Below are 18,240 nucleotides of genomic sequence, written 5' to 3' on the forward strand. Positions count from 1 at the left end.
ACTCCATAAGGTAGTGATTGTGGAGAAGATACAGAGGAAGATATGGAAACTGAGAAAGTATGGTCAGAGAGAACCAGTTAAGAACATTCCCAGATAATCCAATAGCCGAGAGCCTGGTCAACAGAATGCCATGGATAAGATCAAATGTGGCTGTAAGATCTAATGGAATAAGGGCTGCACACCCACTTTCAACTGCAGTGTGAAAGTCATTGCAGAGAAGGGCAATTAAAAGCAGTCCATGGAGAGTGGGATAGAAGAGACACAGAAGATGGTCTCATAGAAGGTGAAGAAGAAGAAGTTGATGCAGGATGTGCGACGGGTATGATAGTGTACCATCCTTGTTTGCCAGTAGTAATGGTGAGCGAAGTGAGGTAACTTTAACAGAAAAGTAAGAAGCTATCACTGAAGGAGATACAGGTGGTGGTGCCGCCAGAAAAACATTAGTAAGAGTTTGAATAGTAGGGAATAGCTTCTTTGGACTATTATGTGAGACAGAAATGAGCTTAGAGAAATAAATATGTCTCTACTTCTTAAACAGACTTTTATAAGAATTTTGTAGGTTCTTTTAGACTGATAAACTAGCGCCAGTTTGAGAATTGCACCAAATTCTTTCATTTTGGTTGCCCTTCTCTGTACCTTTTCTTATTCCTACATATATTTTTTATGATGCTGTGACCAGAATGCCACACAGTATTCAAAATGTGTTTCCATCATGAAGTGATACAGAGGCATTATGATATTGTCTGTTTTATCTCCATTCCTTGGCTAATAATTCCTAACATAAATCCCAATTCACAGTTACAACAACAGCAGAATCCATCCTTCCACAACTTGAAATAGCCTCAGTTAGAATCAACCACCCTAACCTATGTGACCAATTAAACTTAATTATATTCTACAGACCTACTACTACTACTATTTAGCATTTCTATAGCGCTACAAGGCGTACGCAGCGCTGCACAAACATAGAAGAAAGACAGTCCCTGCTCAATGAGCTTACAATCTAATAGACAAAAAATAAATAAATTAAGCAAATCAAATCAATTAATGTGAACGGGAAGGAAGAGAGGAGGGTAGGTGGAGGCGAGTGGTTACGAGTCAAAAGCAATGTTAAAGAGGGTGGGCTTTCAGTCTAGATTTAAAGGTGGCCAAGGATGGGGCAAGACGTAGGGGCTCAGGAAGTTTATTCCAGGCGTAGGGTGCTGCGAGACAGAAGGCGCGAAGTCTGGAGTTGGCAGTAGTGGAGAAGGGAACAGATAAGAGGGATTTATCCATGGAGCGGAGTGCACGGGAAGGGGTGTAGGGAAGGACGATTCTCAAACACACTTTATGGATTTCATATCAAATACCTGCATATCCACCCAGAACCTTTTCATAGCAGGAGACATCAACCTCCATTTTGAAGATACTAACATAAGCAATGTACACAAATGCAAAGAATTCCTCCAACTATGGGAGCTCCACTGGCCAAACATGCAACCCACCCATAAAAAAGGACATACATTAGACATCATAACTCACAAATTTTCACCAGAATCCACCCTCACAATCAGACACAAAATGGATAGCCACACCATGGTCTGATCACTACAAAGCAAGAACTTCCCTCTCCTGGAAAACAAAAGAGCCACAACAAAAACAACAAAAAAAGAACCTATACTACTAGAGACAAAATAGACCCACTAATATTCTGGCAACAATTTTACACCGAAGAATGGGCAACACCCACAGACTCACCCCAATTTCTACAAGAATGGGACAGTAGATGCAAAGTAGTACTAGACAATATAGCACCGCTCCAAACTAGAACCTCAAAGAGAAAAAACTCAACACCATGGTTTAACGAAGAATTGAAAGAACTCAAAACACAAGTCAGAAGACTAGAAAGAGCATGGAGCAAGAAAAAAGATGAACACACTCTCAAAGACTGGAAACAACTACAAAGAAAATACAAATACAACATCAGACAAACCAAAAGAACATACTACAAAACCATAATAGGACCAAATTACAAGGATACACACAAACTCTTCTCACTCGTAAACAAACTCCTAAACACTACACCGGTTACCTCCAATAATACAGACACCCCATCCGCTACCGACTTAGTGAAATACTTCAATGAAAAAATTACAAAGCTCTGACGCATGATGCACACCAAACCCATCGACTACACAACCATCCTTGAATGCCTAGATCCAAAACCTGGGGAATACCCAGCTGATCGACTATGGACCAACTTCAACAAGATCTCAGTAGATGAACTCTCACAATGGCTTAGAAAATACGCCAAGTCTCAATGCAAATTGGACATTTGCCCCACTAACCTAATAAGAGCCGCCCCTAAACAATTCAAAAAAGACCTCACGAACCAGGTAAACCACAGACTCCAAAATGGGCTTTTTCCCACAGATCAAGGAAACATCCTACTCACCCCGATACCAAAAGATGCCAAGAAAAACACAATGGACCTAACCAATTATCGCCCAGTTGCTTCCATTCCACTCATAACCAAACTGATGGAGGACCTAGTGACGAAACAACTTACTGAATACCTAACTAAACACTCAATTCTACATGAGTCCCAATCAGGATTTCGATCAAATCATAGCACCGAAACGGTATTAGTGTCTGCTATGAATTCATTCAAAAAAACAATTGCAAATGGTAAGAACATACTCCTATTACAATTTGACATGTCTAGCGCCTTCGACATGGTTGATCATGGAATATTACTTCATATACTAGAATACTTCAGAGACGGAGGTCCAGTTCTCAAATGGTTCAAGGGATTTCTCACCACCAGATCTTACCAAGTAACAACGAACGCTGAAAGATCACCTCCATGGAGACCGGAATGCGGAGTTCCTCAAGGATCCCCCCTCTCTCCAACTCTTTTCAACTTAATGATGACTCCATTAGCCAAACTTTTAGCCAATCAAAACCTTAACCCATACATATATGCAGACGATGTCACAATCTACATCCCGTTCAAACACGACCTAAATGAAATCACCAACGAGATCAACCAAAGCCTCCAAATCATGCACACCTGGGCAGACTCATTCCAGCTAAAACTTAATGCGGAAAAAACTCAATGCCTAGTTCTTACCTCCCAGTACAACACAAGCAACTACTCCACCATAACCACACCATACTGCAGTCTTCCCATTTTAGAAAATCTGAAGATTCTTGGAGTCACTATCGATCGAAACCTCACACTTGACACCCACGCGAAGAACACGACGAAAAAGATGTTTTCCTCGATGTGGAAACTCAAGAGTGAAACCTTTCTTCCCGATAAACATTTTCCGCACCCTGGTACAGTCAATGGTAATAAGTCATCTGGACTACTGTAACACATTGTATGCTGGCTCAAAGAGCAGACTATTAAAAAAACTCCAAACAGCTCAGAACACCGCAGCCAGACTCATATTCGTAAAAACTAAATACGAAAGTCCGAAACCCTTAAGAGAGAAACTACACTGGCTCCCTCTCAAGGAACGCATTGAGTTTAAGATCTGCACGACCGTACACAAAATCATACACGCAGATGCCCCACTCTACATGCTAAACCTAGTTGACCTACCACCCAGAAATGCCAAAAGATCATCCCGCAAATTCCTCAATCTGAACTTCCCCAGCAGTAAAGGACTTAAATATAAGCAGGCTTACGCTACTACCTTCTCGTACAGAAGTACACAGCTATGGAACGCACTACCCACAGCCTTGAAAACCATGGACAATTTAACCAACTTTCGCAAATCTTTGAAGACACATCTCTTCAACAAAGCTTACAAAAAGAACCCTTAATGACTCAACTCACCACCCAACCCACTCAAGGATTAAAATACACCTCTTACACCACCCTACCTAATCACTTACCTCTCTAATCCCTCATACATCTTCTGATTACTACCGATTGTATCTAAGATCCTGTCATGACTATGTCATAACAGCACTCTGTAAGCCACATTGAGCCTGCAAATAGGTGGGATAATGTGGGGTACAAATGCAATAAATAAATAAATAAATAACATTTTATTTGCTTTTTTTGTCATCAGTGCACTTTGAGCAGACAGTGTCTAAGTGTTGAACATGAAAATGCCTAGATCCTTTGCCTGAGTGGTGATTCTTAATATGGAACTTTGCATCATGCAGCTATTGTTTGGGTTGGTCTTCCGTATGAGCATCACTTTGCACTTGTCCATTTTAAATGTAATCTGCTGCTTGGATGTCCAGTCTCCCAGTGTCACTAGGCCCTCCTGTACCTTCTCACAATCTGTCTGTGATTGACCAACTTTGAATAATTTTGTGTGATCTGCCAATTTGCACTCTCAGATCATTTATTAATGTGTTAAAAAAGATTTTTTGGTGAAATGGTGAGAATATTTCCTAATGTGTCTTTTGAAACCCAGTTCCATTACCAAAAGTTTCAATTGAGACTACAGGATCATGTCTTAGGGGCATTCTTCTCACTTAATTTACCATCTAAGGGGATCTTTCACTAAGGTGGATTAGGCACTTAACACTCAAATTGACATGTGTTAATAGCTACCACACAAATGTGGTACCTCCATTTGCATCATTTTTGCAATTAGTGCACTCTAATTCACACGTTAAGGGCATTTTATGTTAGGGGGCACAAGTAGGTGGGACATGGGTAGAGAATGGGCATTGAGGGCCTTGATGATCAAATCCCTTGTACTGTTCTGAACTGCACTAGAAAATTAGTACAGGAACAGCACAGGGGATTAAAGCCTTCATGATCAAAACTAATAGCATGCAAATTCATGCATCTGTTAGTTTAGATCATGAGAGTACTTCTGAGGGAGGATTGCACCTGGGCATGCACCCAAAGAAAGCACAATCCTCCCGCAGAAGTTGTTTGGCAGGTCCAGGTTATCAAAAAAAAATCCTAGACCTGTCAAATAGGAGTTTTCCCTCCAGCCCACTGACCTTGACCCCCCCCCCCCTGCTGACATGGCACATAGAGGCTGAGGTCCAGTTAACCTCTACTTCTCCTAACCCCCTGACACAAAAATTAACTCCCTGGTGGCCCAGTGGGCAACATACCTCCACACCCCCTCCTGTTCCTTGTAGTGACAGAGGAGGGAGTAGCACCCTCTTCCTTCCAGCACTGCCTCCAAAATGGTATGAATTACCAAGGGAGATACCCAACCAGAAACAGAGGGAGAGGCCAATTGAGATATCAACAACCACACAGCAGGAATCGCAACAGAACAGAGAATTGGAGATGATTATCCCATTTTCAATCTGTCCAGAGTATCATTTTCAGCAACAGAGTCATCAGTACTCCATGAAGGACTCTCTTCCACCCCTTCCACTCAATACAATGCGTTTCAAACAAGGATTGATCTTTTTAAATTTACCAGAAAATTACAAATTATTCAAGCATTCTCAAGCACCGCCTCTAATTCAAGAGTTGATATATCAATAGTTAAAAATCCATCCAAATGGATTCCACCAGGGCCACAAGACCCCCTCATATAGGCATTCAGTTTGTATGTTAACAGAGATGTAATAAATTAGAATCCAGGTCACATCAACAATATTACAATCTCACAAAAATGGAACATGATGCTATGTACAGTCTTGCCAAGAATCAAGATAGTATCATCAAGCCGTCCGATAGGGGAAGAGGTAATGTGATCATGGACCGGGATGATTGTTTTGCAGAAATTTAGACAACTGGATGATTCACAGTATTATTTACCACTTCCCAATCATCCAACAGAAGCAATACAAAAGGATATTATAGAAATGATAGATATTGCCTCAGAGATGGTTTTCTGACCACCAACGAAGGTTTGTTTCTTTTTGAGCAGAATCCTGTAGTACAAACTATTTGTGTTCTCTCCAAAGTTCATAAATCTTTAGATAAATCTTCAGAGAGACCCGTGGAGGGGCATAATCAAAAGGGACGCCCAAGTTTTGCAGAGGACATCCTTGCAAAACATCCCGGTGGAGGGGCGTGGAAACACGTATTATCAAAACGAGATGGACGCCCATCTTTCATTTCGATAATACGGTTGGGGATGCCCAAATCCTGAAATTTAGGTCGTCCTTAGGGATGGTCATCCCTAGACATGGTCGTTTCCGATTTTCGGTGATAATCGAAACCAAGAACGCCCATCTCAGAAACGACAAAATCCAAGCCCTTTGGTCGTGGGAGAAGCCAGCAATCGTAGTGCATTGGTCCCCTTGATATGCCAGGACACCAACCGGGCACCCTAGGGGGCACTGCAGTGGACTTCATAAATTGCTCCCAGGTACATTGCTCCCTTTTTTTTCCATTATGGGTCGAGGATGTCCATGTGTTAGGCATGCCCAAGTCCCGCCTTTGCTACGCCTCAAACACGCCCCCGTGAAGTTTGGTCATCCCCGCGATGGAAAGCAGTTGGGAACGCCCAAAATTGTCTTTCGATTATACCGATTTTGGCAACCCTGTGAGGACGACGCCCATCTTCCAATTTGTGTCGAAAGATGGGCCTCTTTCGAAAATGAGCCTGATAGTTTCCACCAATGGCTCCATTCTTGTGCCCTTATGTATTTTTGTGGACTTTCTTCTGTGCACTTTGCCTCCATTAATACCATCATGCAGGGCCATGCCAACACGGTAAGCGCGGTAAGCACTGCAGGGGGGCGCCTGCCTTCAAGGGTGCCGCGCCGTCGCTTTGTATTTTTTTTAAAAAAACCTTACTCCTCCGCTCCCTTCCATCCCCGATTCGCTGGCGCTTTAAATTTAACTCGCTCCGCCTCCTCCGACGTCTGTGCAGCGTCAGTGAAAGCGCTGCCTGTCTGACGTCTCTCCACTAGCCCAGCCTTCCCTTCGCTCGTTGGTTCCCTCTGTTTCCCGCCTTCTTCTGATGTCATTTCCTTGAGGGCGGGACACAGGGAACAAACGAGCGAAGGGAAGGCTGGGCTGGTGGAGAGACGTCAGACAGGCAGCGCTTTCACTGACGCTGCGCAGACGTCGGAGGGAGGTAAATTTAAAAGTCCGGGGGGGGGGGGGGGCGCGCGATGATCTGCAGGGGGGCGCCAGAGACCCTAGGCATGGTCCTGCCATCATGTGTCAGAGATACTATCTAGATGATCAATATATTGCAGCAGTACAATAGAGATCTTAGCAGCACCCTGCTTGTTACATTAGATATAGAATCACTTTACACAAATGTATCCCATCTAGAGGCCCTGATGGTTATTGAAAGAGCATTATGTGTTGGCACCACACATAGATGTATACTGAACCAATTGATTCTAACATGTGCAACCTTAGCTCTAACAAAAAATGACTCCCACTTTCAAAATATGTGATACCAGCAGGTGAAAGGGATCACTATAGGGGCCAGTATGGCCCCAGATTCTGCAAACCTATACGTTACTGATTCAGAAACAAGTTCTTGACAGAATATCCCTTTAAGAATTAACATCAAGATATACAAAATGTACATTGATGATGTTTTTTTTTTATTGTGGCAGGGCAATAGTTATACTTTAAACACTTTTCTAGATTGGCTTAACAGTCAATATAGTAATTTAAAATTCAAGATCCATTACGATAAGGACACCATACCTTTTTTGGATTTATCCATCTCTAAAAATGAAATCAAATTTTCAGCAACAATTTACAGAAAGCCTATAAACCGCAGTGCTTTTCTTCATTACACCATTTTCTTAGCAAGAGTTTGAAAAAGAACCTGCCTCTTTCACAGTTCCTCTGTTCAGGGATAGATGATTTTCATTCACAGTCACGTACCAAGGCACAAAGATTTATCCGTAGAGGATTCTCTGAAGAACACATATTCAATGGTTATATTAAGGCATGCCAAAAAGAGAGGCATGAGTTTGTTACAATCAAGACATGATAACACACCTGACATAGTCTGCACTCTTCGAAACTCACATCTTGTAAATAAAATTCAAAAAATTATTAGGTGTCATTGGCATATATTGGAGAGCTATGAGTGTTGTAAGGAGAAAAATTTGACCATTGCATGCTCAAGAGGAAAGAATTTAAAGGAAACACTTGTGCCATCAACTCTCCCTGAGATAAGAATAGAATCACCAGAGATTTATTTTGGACATCACAAATGTGGTAGATGTACTGTTTGCAGATATGTTTGGGAAACGTCAGTATTTACTCATCCTGTAACACATAAGACATAAAGCATTAAAACATACCTCTGATTGCAACACCTCAAATGTAATATATGTTATTCAATTTCCCTGCCCTCTTCTGTTTATTGGTAAAACTACCTACATGATTCAAACCTGTTTGATCGAACATAGGAGCTGTATCGATAGTTGCATCAAGACTGCCCCCTTAGTGAACCATTGGTATGGTGAAAATCACTCCATTGAAGATCTCAGGTGTTTGGTTTTTAAACACTACATACCACACTAGCGCTAGAATAATATTGACAATTTGCTTTTGACAGAAGAACGATGTCTTATTTATGGGCCTCAACCAATAAATTTTAATTCTATCAGCAGCAATTTTTATTCCATCAGTAACATTGTTTACATTTATATTCCATTAGCAGTATTGTTTTAATTTCTAGTATCCAACATATAGGGCCCTGTTTACTAAGCAGCGCTAAGGACGTGCTAGCTTTTTTAGTGTGCACTAATGATTAGCTCGCACTAAACGCTAAAGTCGCCCATAGAAACAAATGGGCGACTAACGTTTAGCGCAGGCTAAAAAGGCTAGCGCACCTTAGTAATCAGGGCCCTTAGTGTGCATCACACCTTTAGCACCTATTTTTTACTTCTACATTTGGTGTATTCAAAAGTGAGACTCCAAATCACTTACAGTGTGTATTCATGTTATTTGACCTAGCAGTAAGGGCTTATGCAGTAACCATGCAGCAAGTGCCAAAATGGGCATGCTGCCTGTTACCGCTGGGTAGAAAATAGAAATTTATTTTCTACTGCTTGATTTAGCGTGTGCTGAACTTCAAATTACCCTAAATCTCTCAAATGAGCAAACTAAAGGATACTGACCAGCTTATTTTCGAAAGAGAAAAACGTCCATATTTCGACCTAAATGGGAGATGGGCGTTTTTCTCGCAAAAGCGCCCAAATCAGTATAATCGAAAGCCAATTTTGGGCGTCTTCAACTGCACTCCATCGCGGGAACGAATAAAGTTGATGGGAGCGTGTTGGAGGCGTGGTGAAGGTGGGACTGGGGCGTGGTTATCGGCTGAGGAGAGATGGGCGCGCTCGGCCAATAATGGAAAAAAGAAAGGCGTTTTAGCGAGAATTTAGGTCACTTTTTCTGGACCCTGTTTTATCATGAACAGGTCCCAAAAAAGTGCCCTAAATGACCAGATGACCACCAGAGGGAATTGGGAATGATCTCCCCTGTCTCCCCCAGTGGTCAGTAACCTCCTCCCACCCTAAAAACAAAATGTTTAAATATTTTTTCCAGCCTCTACGCCAGCCTCAAATATCATACCTAGCTCCATGACAGCAGTATGCAGGTCCCCGGAGCAATTTTAGTTTAGTTGGTGCTGCGCGGGACCCATGCAGAGAGCAAAAATCGGAAGAAAAAAAACCATGCAAGTGCAGTCAGGGACGTCCAAATTAAAACAATAGTAATAAGGAGATTCGAACCAGCCACCTTCTGATTACAAGACCTGTGCTCTAACACTGCACCACTTATTCAGTTGTTTAGATGCCCTTCCCTTTCCATTAAGTCCCTCCAAGTTTCTGTCAGCCAATCACAGCTGTTTAGCTGACACTGATGCAATTAATTGCAATTAATCATGTGTGTGTGACTCTGGGCAAGTCGCTTAACATTCCATTGCCCCAGATACAAAATAAGTACCTGTATGTAATATGTATACCACTTTGATTTTTGCCACAGAAAGACGGTGTATCAAATCTTATCCACTTTTCCTTCCCTAAGGGATGCTGGATCTGTGGGAGGGAAAGAGTGAAATCATTTCTCCTTCCCTCCCTTTCATCTTTCTCTAGGTTCATTATCTCTCTTCTCCACCTCCATGACCAGTGACACAAACTTGGTGGTGAGCAGCACTAAGCTCTTCTCATGACCATAGCCAGGGCCGCCGAGAGACTGGGCCAGGCCCGGGACAAGGCCGCCCCTGGGCCCCCCCCCCCCCCCCACCCGAGGTCACCGGGCCACCCGCCACCGGGCCCTCTCTCCACCCCCGGACCCTCTGCACAGACCTTAAGCGCCTCGCCTTCGAAAGAGCAGCAAGCAGTGGCAGACCATTCCTTCCTTCCGTGTCCCTCCCTCGCGGGTTACGTCAGGCGAGGGCGGGATATGGAAGGAAGGAGTGGTCTGCCGCTGCTTGCTGCACTTTCGAAGGTGAGGCGCTTAAATTCAATGCCCGGGAGCGACGGAGGGCGGATGGGCCGGACTGCGGCGGCGGTGCCGGCCCCCCCCCCCCAGAGGCCCAGGCCTGGGGAATTTTGCCCCCCCCTGTCCCCCCTCTCGGCGGACCTGACCATAGCTTTCACCAGGGGCCCCTCCAGTTCTTCTCATGGGTCTGCAGCTTATTCCCTTCCGCCCGCCCAGAATTATGCATCATGCCCCCTTCTGTGTTCCCATTTTCCCTGGTCTACCTTTAAGGTGGTCTTCTATTGGTCCCTGGCAGCATTGCATATAGGGTTCCTGCTCCCTGCTCAGAAGCTTTCTGTATGGCCCATCTCACTTCCTCTGTCATGACTTCCTATTTCTTCTTGGGCAGAATAGTCAGAGAGAAAGCTTTGGGCTGCCACTGCTGGGGATCAACAGAAGATCACCTTTAAGGTAGACTGGCGAGCGGGAGGAGGATGAGAGAGGGGGAGATGATGAATTGTGGGTGCGGGAAAAGATGTCAGTTCATGCCAAGAATAGAGGCTTGAGTGTGGAGGAGAGCAGAAGGAGACAGGAGACACTAATTTTATTAACCACAATTAATTTTTTAAATCACAATAATTAACGCATTAATCACAGCGTTAACTGCAATTAATGTGTATCCCTAATGCAAATACATTCAAAGCACCTCATGTAAATCGAAGAATGCCACTTTTGTTGAACTCCGCAAGGTATGTTATTCATGGCAAAATAATGCCAGCTTTGAGCTGGTGGTGTTTTTCCTACCTGAAGCATTCTTAAAGGGGCCACCATTGTTTGTGACTCTGGATCACCCCCATCCCTGAAACCATCATGACCCTCCTTCCATCAAACCATTTGACTCCTAGTGGTAGTACCATGAGACTACCACTAGGGGTCACCCTGCATCATTTTCAACCTATTGCCAGTGTGGGCTGAAGTGACTGGAGATCACTCCTGCTTAACTCTAGTCACCAAGGAACATTCTCAGGCATCTTTAGGAGTCTGTGGCATTTTCAGGAGTTTGGAGGGGCTTGATTGAAGTGTGAGGGTGCGTGTGCTCTGATTCCTTGTGGGGGTGGAGAGCTTAACTGGAGAATATCTGTGATGCCTTTAGGAGTGGAGGGGTAGTCTACACATGTTTACTACCTCAATACCAACCCCTTTAAAAATGTTCTCTGCTGCACAGGGGTGTAGCCAGACACCCATTTTTTGGTGGGCCTGGGCCCAAGATGGGTGCGCAGAAGAATCCCGCCCTATTCCACAAGTGATTTGGTCTCTCCTTCTCTCACCTGCATGCCATATGGTCTTTCAAACATCCCCCCTCTCCTGCATATCTTTTACATAGCAGATTTTCACTGGCAGCGAGCAGCAACTAATACACACTGCTCATGTTGGCCCCTCAGCCTTCCCACTGATGCAACTTCCTATTTCCACATAGGCAGGAATACGTCAGAGGGAATGCTGTGGGGCCGGTGCGAGCAGTATGTATCAATCGCTGCTTGCTACAGGCAAAGATCTGCTATTTACAAGGTATGCAGGAGGAACAATTGTTGGAAGTTTTCAGCTGGTAGGGCATCATAGGTGTGCTGCTTCTGGATGGGCCTGAACCCAAAGTGGGTGGGCCTGGGCCCACCCGGGCCCACCCTTGGCTACGCCACTGCTGCTGCTGCATCAAGCATGTGTTCACAGCTCAACGTGCCAGGGAGGAAAAATAATGAAGCATGTAAGGTTGATTGCAAGCTGCTTTATTCATTTTTCATGGGAGCTACTAACCTGTGGAACTGACTTACCACATGTTAGTGACTCCCATGTTAAATTAAGTTGCAATAAAATGTGAGATTTTATTACAATTTAGTAACTTCCTCTTATTCAGACACTAACTTTTATCTGTAAAGTGATCCATGGTAGTATGAAATTTAGCATTTAAAAAATCTGCTTCTGGGAAAATAAATCACTAATAAAAAATAAAATATATCTGTTTAAGAACACCTGTGACACATCTGTTATAATTTGAATTCAACTTGCTTTAAAAGTCATTTCAATTTAGTGTAGTAATTAGCATCATAATTTATGTGTAAAATGTAATTTTCTGATATGCTTGTGACTTATGTCCTAGTCAGTTCCTAGTTACTGCCGATATTTTCTCTTAATCGTACAGAATCTACTTTTGTGCAATTTATTTAAATTTTTTTTGTAATTCAGTTGTTGGCCACTTAAACCATTTCAGAAGTTTTATATAAGTAATACATATTTTTTGTTTTGATCTGTTTTATCCAACAGGAGCACCCTTCACTTGGACAACTTGCAGAAAAATTAATAGACAACAACATTATTGCTGTTTTTGCAGTTCAAGGGAGTACTTTCCACTGGTACGAGGTGGGTTCATTTTATGTCATAATTATAGTGGATGCTTGCTTTTTATCATTGTACTGATTGTGAATTTCCACAAATGTTTTTTTTTTATATTTGTAGGATCTTTTGCCCCTGTTACTGGGTACCATTGCTAAACAACTAGAACCTACAGCGGTAAATCTCAAAGAATTGGTTATAGATGCATATCAGGTATGCAAATCTAGGTATTTTCTTTTTTCCCCCCTTATTTCTCTATTTTAGGTGTTAAAAGTTCTATTAAAAAATTCCCAACTGTTATAACCAAATCTTTTTTTAGACTTTTTGGGCCCAATATTCAAAAAATGCTGGCTCTAAATTAGGGGCCCTTATACAGAATGTTGGTAAGCCCAATGCTGGCTTACCACTCGCTATTCTGAGAAACCTCCCTCTCACCCCCCCAGAAATGGTTAGTGCGGCAGTAACCCGGTCTTTCAGACTGTGCTTTGAGTGAGCTACTGAATAAAAAGGGAAAAGTTTGTTTAGAGTAGAATTTTTCCTCTCTTTTAATGAGTGTTGGGTGATTTGGAGACTTCAAAGGGAAATTGGTGTTCAAGAGCCAGAGGCTGGGTTAGAATCTTCAGGCAGTGCTGCAGTGTGGCTGTGCCAGGAGTGAAGGAGCCTGGAATTCAGAAGTGCAGCAGTGGCAAGGCTGAGCTGGAAGCTGAGAGTAGCTCTGGGTTCTGCATTGAGTGTGATAGACATTTGTGCCAGAGCTGTAGCCTGAGAATGAGTTTGTATGATGGTCTTGTTCTTTAAGTTGAAGTGAGGCTGATAATGTGAGATTGAGCCTGAACCACATTACCAAAAGGGAGGGTTAGAGTAGGGCTCCCTGAATTAACTTTTGCTTTCAAACATAGCTAGGGAGGCAGGGTTTTATTTTATTGCTTTGTTATGGAAAGGTTAGTAGGTACCAGTTCCTGAGTTCCTGTCCAGAGCGAAGAAGTCTTGAGGTCCTGCTGCACCTGGTACCCAACACAAGAAAGCTACCAAGCCAGCAAAGGGGGGGGGGGGGGGGGGTTGTTGTTATTTTCAGTGTGCACAATAGTTTATTTTCAATTTACGTTTTTTTGTGTTTCTTTTTTTTTTGGGGGGGGGGGGCATTCTTAGGAGGAGACATAGCCTTAGATATATAACATCTCTAATCTGGACTCCTCCTTCATCTCCAACTTAAATAGGATGGCCGCAGCCATCTCCCTGACAAAACCAGTGAAAGAGAGCACCTCTGGAGGAGATTTCCATCTCTCTTGAGGAGGTGAGGGATCAGAAGGGATACTCGTCTGATGAGAAGTAATGTGCATCTGTGTCTGATTCCCATGAGCTGTCCCAGTCAGACTCCTCTTCCTCTTGAGGATCAGGAGACCGGGTCTGCATTGAGCTCGATCTAGTGGAACGGTGTCCAGGCTACGAGGAGTATTGAGGTGCAGCCCTTCCCTCAGACTCTAGGGGAGGAAAACTCCAGGGAAACCTCCTCTCCTGATGTCAGATGGAGTACTGCCTACTCAGGCCTTGTCTCCAGCACCCTGCAAGGTACTATTGTCAATCTGAGCACCAGTGTAGGTGGAGCCTTGGAGAGGGTCTAGGGATGCTCCACTGAGGGTGCAAGTACCCTCGATGCCAAAGCGGAAGCATCCTGCAGCAACTGCACCAGCTCTTCTCGGATCATGCTGTGGAACCGCTCATCGAGGGCGGGCGTCGGCAAAGGAATGGGAGCCAATGTGGAGGCAGCCTGCAAAGTCATCGATGCTGAACTGGTGTTGCTCGATGACTGGCACTTCTTCATTAGAAGGGGAGCTCTCCTTTCGATGCCGGCGCTTCTTGGGTATCGGAAAGTCCAATGCCCCAGTGCTCCTGGCACCATACATTGAAGAGGACTGAAGTTTATGCTTCCTGGGCTTCCCCCAATGCATGGATCCTTGATCCCCCATTGCCGACATGGAGACCGCTGAATCTAAGCATGTCCCTGGAATCTTAAAAAAATAAATGCCGAAAAACTGTTAAAAAATATGAGGTAGGGAAAAACAGGAAAAATAAATTAAATAAGAGAGATAATTATCCACTGGGAAAGGCACTTGCGAAAGTGAAAAAAATTATCACAAAACATAGCAAGGTGTGAAGAGTACAAAACACGTCCTCTCAGCTCTGGAAAAAAAGAGACTTGTCCTCGATCCGTGATCATTTTCTCTCTTTGGCATTTCTGGGACATAGACCATAGAAGTCCACACGACCCTGTTCTTAGGTTCCAACTACAGAAGTTGCCGAAGCCCAATCCAGCCTATCCAAATCCGTCTTGTCATTTGGGGGACACAGACCCTATCACTGTTCTCATGTTCAAAATTACTGGAGTTTCTATCAAAGCTCCCTCCATCCCATCCTAAACTGGAACACTATATATGGGGCCCAGACCATACAAGCTTGCCCACCACTGACCTTAGTTCTTCACATCCAGAGACACCATCTAAGCGCCACCATTTAAGGTTTTTTTTTTTTTTTTGTATCATTCATTTTCTAATTGGAGATCTGTGTTAGATGGTTTCTCTTTGAATGAAATTATTAGAATTAAGATTCTTAATAGATGATCTATAACCAATCTTTTTCTCAAATGTATGAGTTTGAAACTCATCAGACATTCAGTCTGTATGTGATGCTGCAGTCTGTTTTGTTAGTGGCACCGTATTCATTAAAATTCAGACTGTTTGATGTACAGAATTTACTGATTAATTCTTAGTTGTATTGAACCTTGGCATCTCTTCTCAAAATGAATTACTGGCATGGTTTAGTAAACAACATTTTCTTTTCTGGAAAGGCAGGAAACCATGTGACTGATTCTAATACTGCATGAGAATTTGCTTTGTTATCCATGTAAATCAGGGATTCTGAGTCACTTGCAAGGAACCTAGTAATCTTAATCTAATTGCTACTGTGGTTATTTTGTCATCATTTCATTTTCTTTTTTTTTTAAATAATATCATTAAAACAGTATCTTACAAAGAAAATAAAATTACTTCCTCAGTAGTTTCCGAAAAGGCACCCACATTTTTGCACCCTTGCGTGTGTGAATTTACAGAATACTTTCACTTTTTGCAGGAAAGTGTATACTTGCATATATAAGTGCTAGCAGGGTGCCCAAGTGCTAGTCTGTAAGGGTATGTAGAAGTGGTATAGTGTGTAAATGAAAGAGGGGGAGAGCAATGGGCAAGGCTTCCACTTAACATGCATAACTTATGTGACTGCAGTTTTGCCAGCTCTATGGCTGGAATAACTGCAAATGTGTTAAATTCAAGACACACTGGATACCGGGTTATGCTAATATTTTATAACAGAATCTGGGCAACTAGGTGCCATTATAGAGTACGCTTTTACCATGCATCTTTGGAACACCTAAATGGATGTGCCCTGTTATAATTGCCCCTAAGAACTCAAAACAAAACATGAAGTTGCTTTAAAATAACTGTTGAAACACGACTTCCTTTATATCCATGTAAACAAAATAAAAACTAATCTAGCCTCAAACTGATTGACAAGCACTGACTTATAGTAATCTATAATAGTAGAGGGTTAAAATTGAGAAATAACAAATCCAAAGAGCAGTTGTGTGGCCATATTAAGCTCCTAGGAAGAGGTGGTGCAGTGGCGTACCAAGGGGGGGGGCGGTCCGCCCCGGGTGCACGCCGCTGGTGGGGGGTGCCCGCGCGCCTGTTGGCCGAGTCCACTCGTTCTCTCCCTGCTGCTCCATCTGCGCGGAACAGGTTACTTCCTGGGCAGAGGGAGCAGCAGGGAACGAGCGGACTCGGAGCTGACAGGCGCACGCCCCCCCCCCCAAGCAGGGGGGGGGGGTCGCATCGGCGATCTGCCCCGGGTGTCAGACAGCCTAGGAACGCCACTGAGGTGGTGAATTAGATCAGCATGGAGCAATGCTAGTTCTTTGGTATTCTTTCAAGCCGCATTGAGCCTGCCATGAGTGGGAAAGCGCGGGGTACAAATGTAACAAAAAACAAAAAAACAAACAAACAAAAAAAGATGGAGAAAGTAACAGGTCTCTTATCTTGGGAGACTGGATGGCTTGTGGGTGTTCTACAGCTAATGGCCAAAAAGAATATGAAGCGATCTTCTATAGGTATTCAAATCTTCTGGCAGGAATAGGAAAGAAAAATTTTGACCAGATGGGTTCAACTGAACAGAGTGGATGCTCTAATTGGTCCTTATCTACTAACAGCATCTATGTTTGTTAGCAGTGTCACTTTTGCAGTGTTATTGAGAAGACAGAGGGTTGATTTCAGGAACAATAAACTTTTAATGCAAAACAAGTGAACATAACAAAATTTAGATTTCAGAGTACATGTTTTCCTTCCAGGCTGCTCTCTCTAGTAGACTCACTCATAACGGGGAAGAGGCACTTCCTGTATCTTCATGCAATCCAAAGACAGGAAGTACACCCTGTGAACTGAGACTAGCATTACACTGAGAACTGTTGTTTCTAACACAGACTGCATTAACAATACATGCTCAACAACAGCTTCTCAGGTAAGTCCCAACATGGATCTTATACTTTCAAATTTTAGCGTTGCTGTTGGCTTAGTCATAACATCTGCCAGCATATTATCACTCTCACAGTATTCAAACACAATCACATCTTGTTCCACTAGGTCACGGAGATAGTGATGCTTGACGTTAATATGCTTGGTTCTGGCATTCATTTTTTCACTGTTTGCCAGTTTTGTACATCCTTGATTGTCCTCAGATAAGATTGTTGGTTGAGTAACTGATTCCCCGAGATTCTGAAGCAGCTAAACAACTTCTTGTTTGGCTGCGTCAGCTGCTTCAGGTTTGCATAGGCCACTGAAATGTATTCTGCTTCTCTTGATGACAAAGCAGCTGTCAGTTGCCTTTTACTAGACCATGAGATTAGACTGTCGCCAAGCTTAAACAAGTAGCCACTTGTTGACTTACGGTCCCTGGCATCACCGGCCCAATCAGAGTTGATATATCCTTCGACCTCAACATCCCTTTTTGCTGACATTTTTAGACTCAAGTCCTGAGTGCGTTTAAGGTACTGCATGGCTCTTAATTGCATTCCAATCTTTTTGACAAGGTTTACTGACACGTCTACACAGATGAAACATCGACTCTGCAATATATGGCTGAGTAGTGGTTGTCAGGTGTAAAAGTGCCCCCACTGCTTGTCTGTATTGTTCATTGCTTGGTAGGAGATCATCCTCTCTCTCCAATTTCAGATATGATGCATCTATTGGTGTTGATGCACCTTTCGTCTCTGACATACCAAATTGTCCAAGTATTGCGCTGATCTTTGCAGACTGATTCAGAAGAAAGCTCCCATCTTCTTGCCGCTGAATGTAGATTCCTAGATCCTTAGTAGTGAAGTGCCAGTTAAAAATTTAATTTAGCCTTGAAAGTTCTGCATTTTCTTCATGGACTATGATTAAATCATCCTAATACAGTAACAGATACATCCACTTTCCATC

General features: G+C 43.2%; 1 protein-coding gene across 1 annotated transcript in view; it reads left to right on the top strand.

Moving 5' to 3' along the window:
- Positions 1–18,240, top strand: part of ITGB8 (integrin subunit beta 8) — a 321,665-nt gene that overhangs the window by 189,282 nt on the left and 114,143 nt on the right. The window contains 2 exon segments of the mRNA XM_030201630.1: positions 12,650–12,745; positions 12,842–12,931. Coding sequence (XP_030057490.1) covers positions 12,650–12,745; positions 12,842–12,931 — 186 coding nt within the window.

The sequence above is a fragment of the Microcaecilia unicolor genome, chromosome 1 (genome assembly GCF_901765095.1).
Source record: "Microcaecilia unicolor chromosome 1, aMicUni1.1, whole genome shotgun sequence".
Taxonomy (NCBI): Eukaryota; Metazoa; Chordata; class Amphibia; order Gymnophiona; family Siphonopidae; genus Microcaecilia; species Microcaecilia unicolor.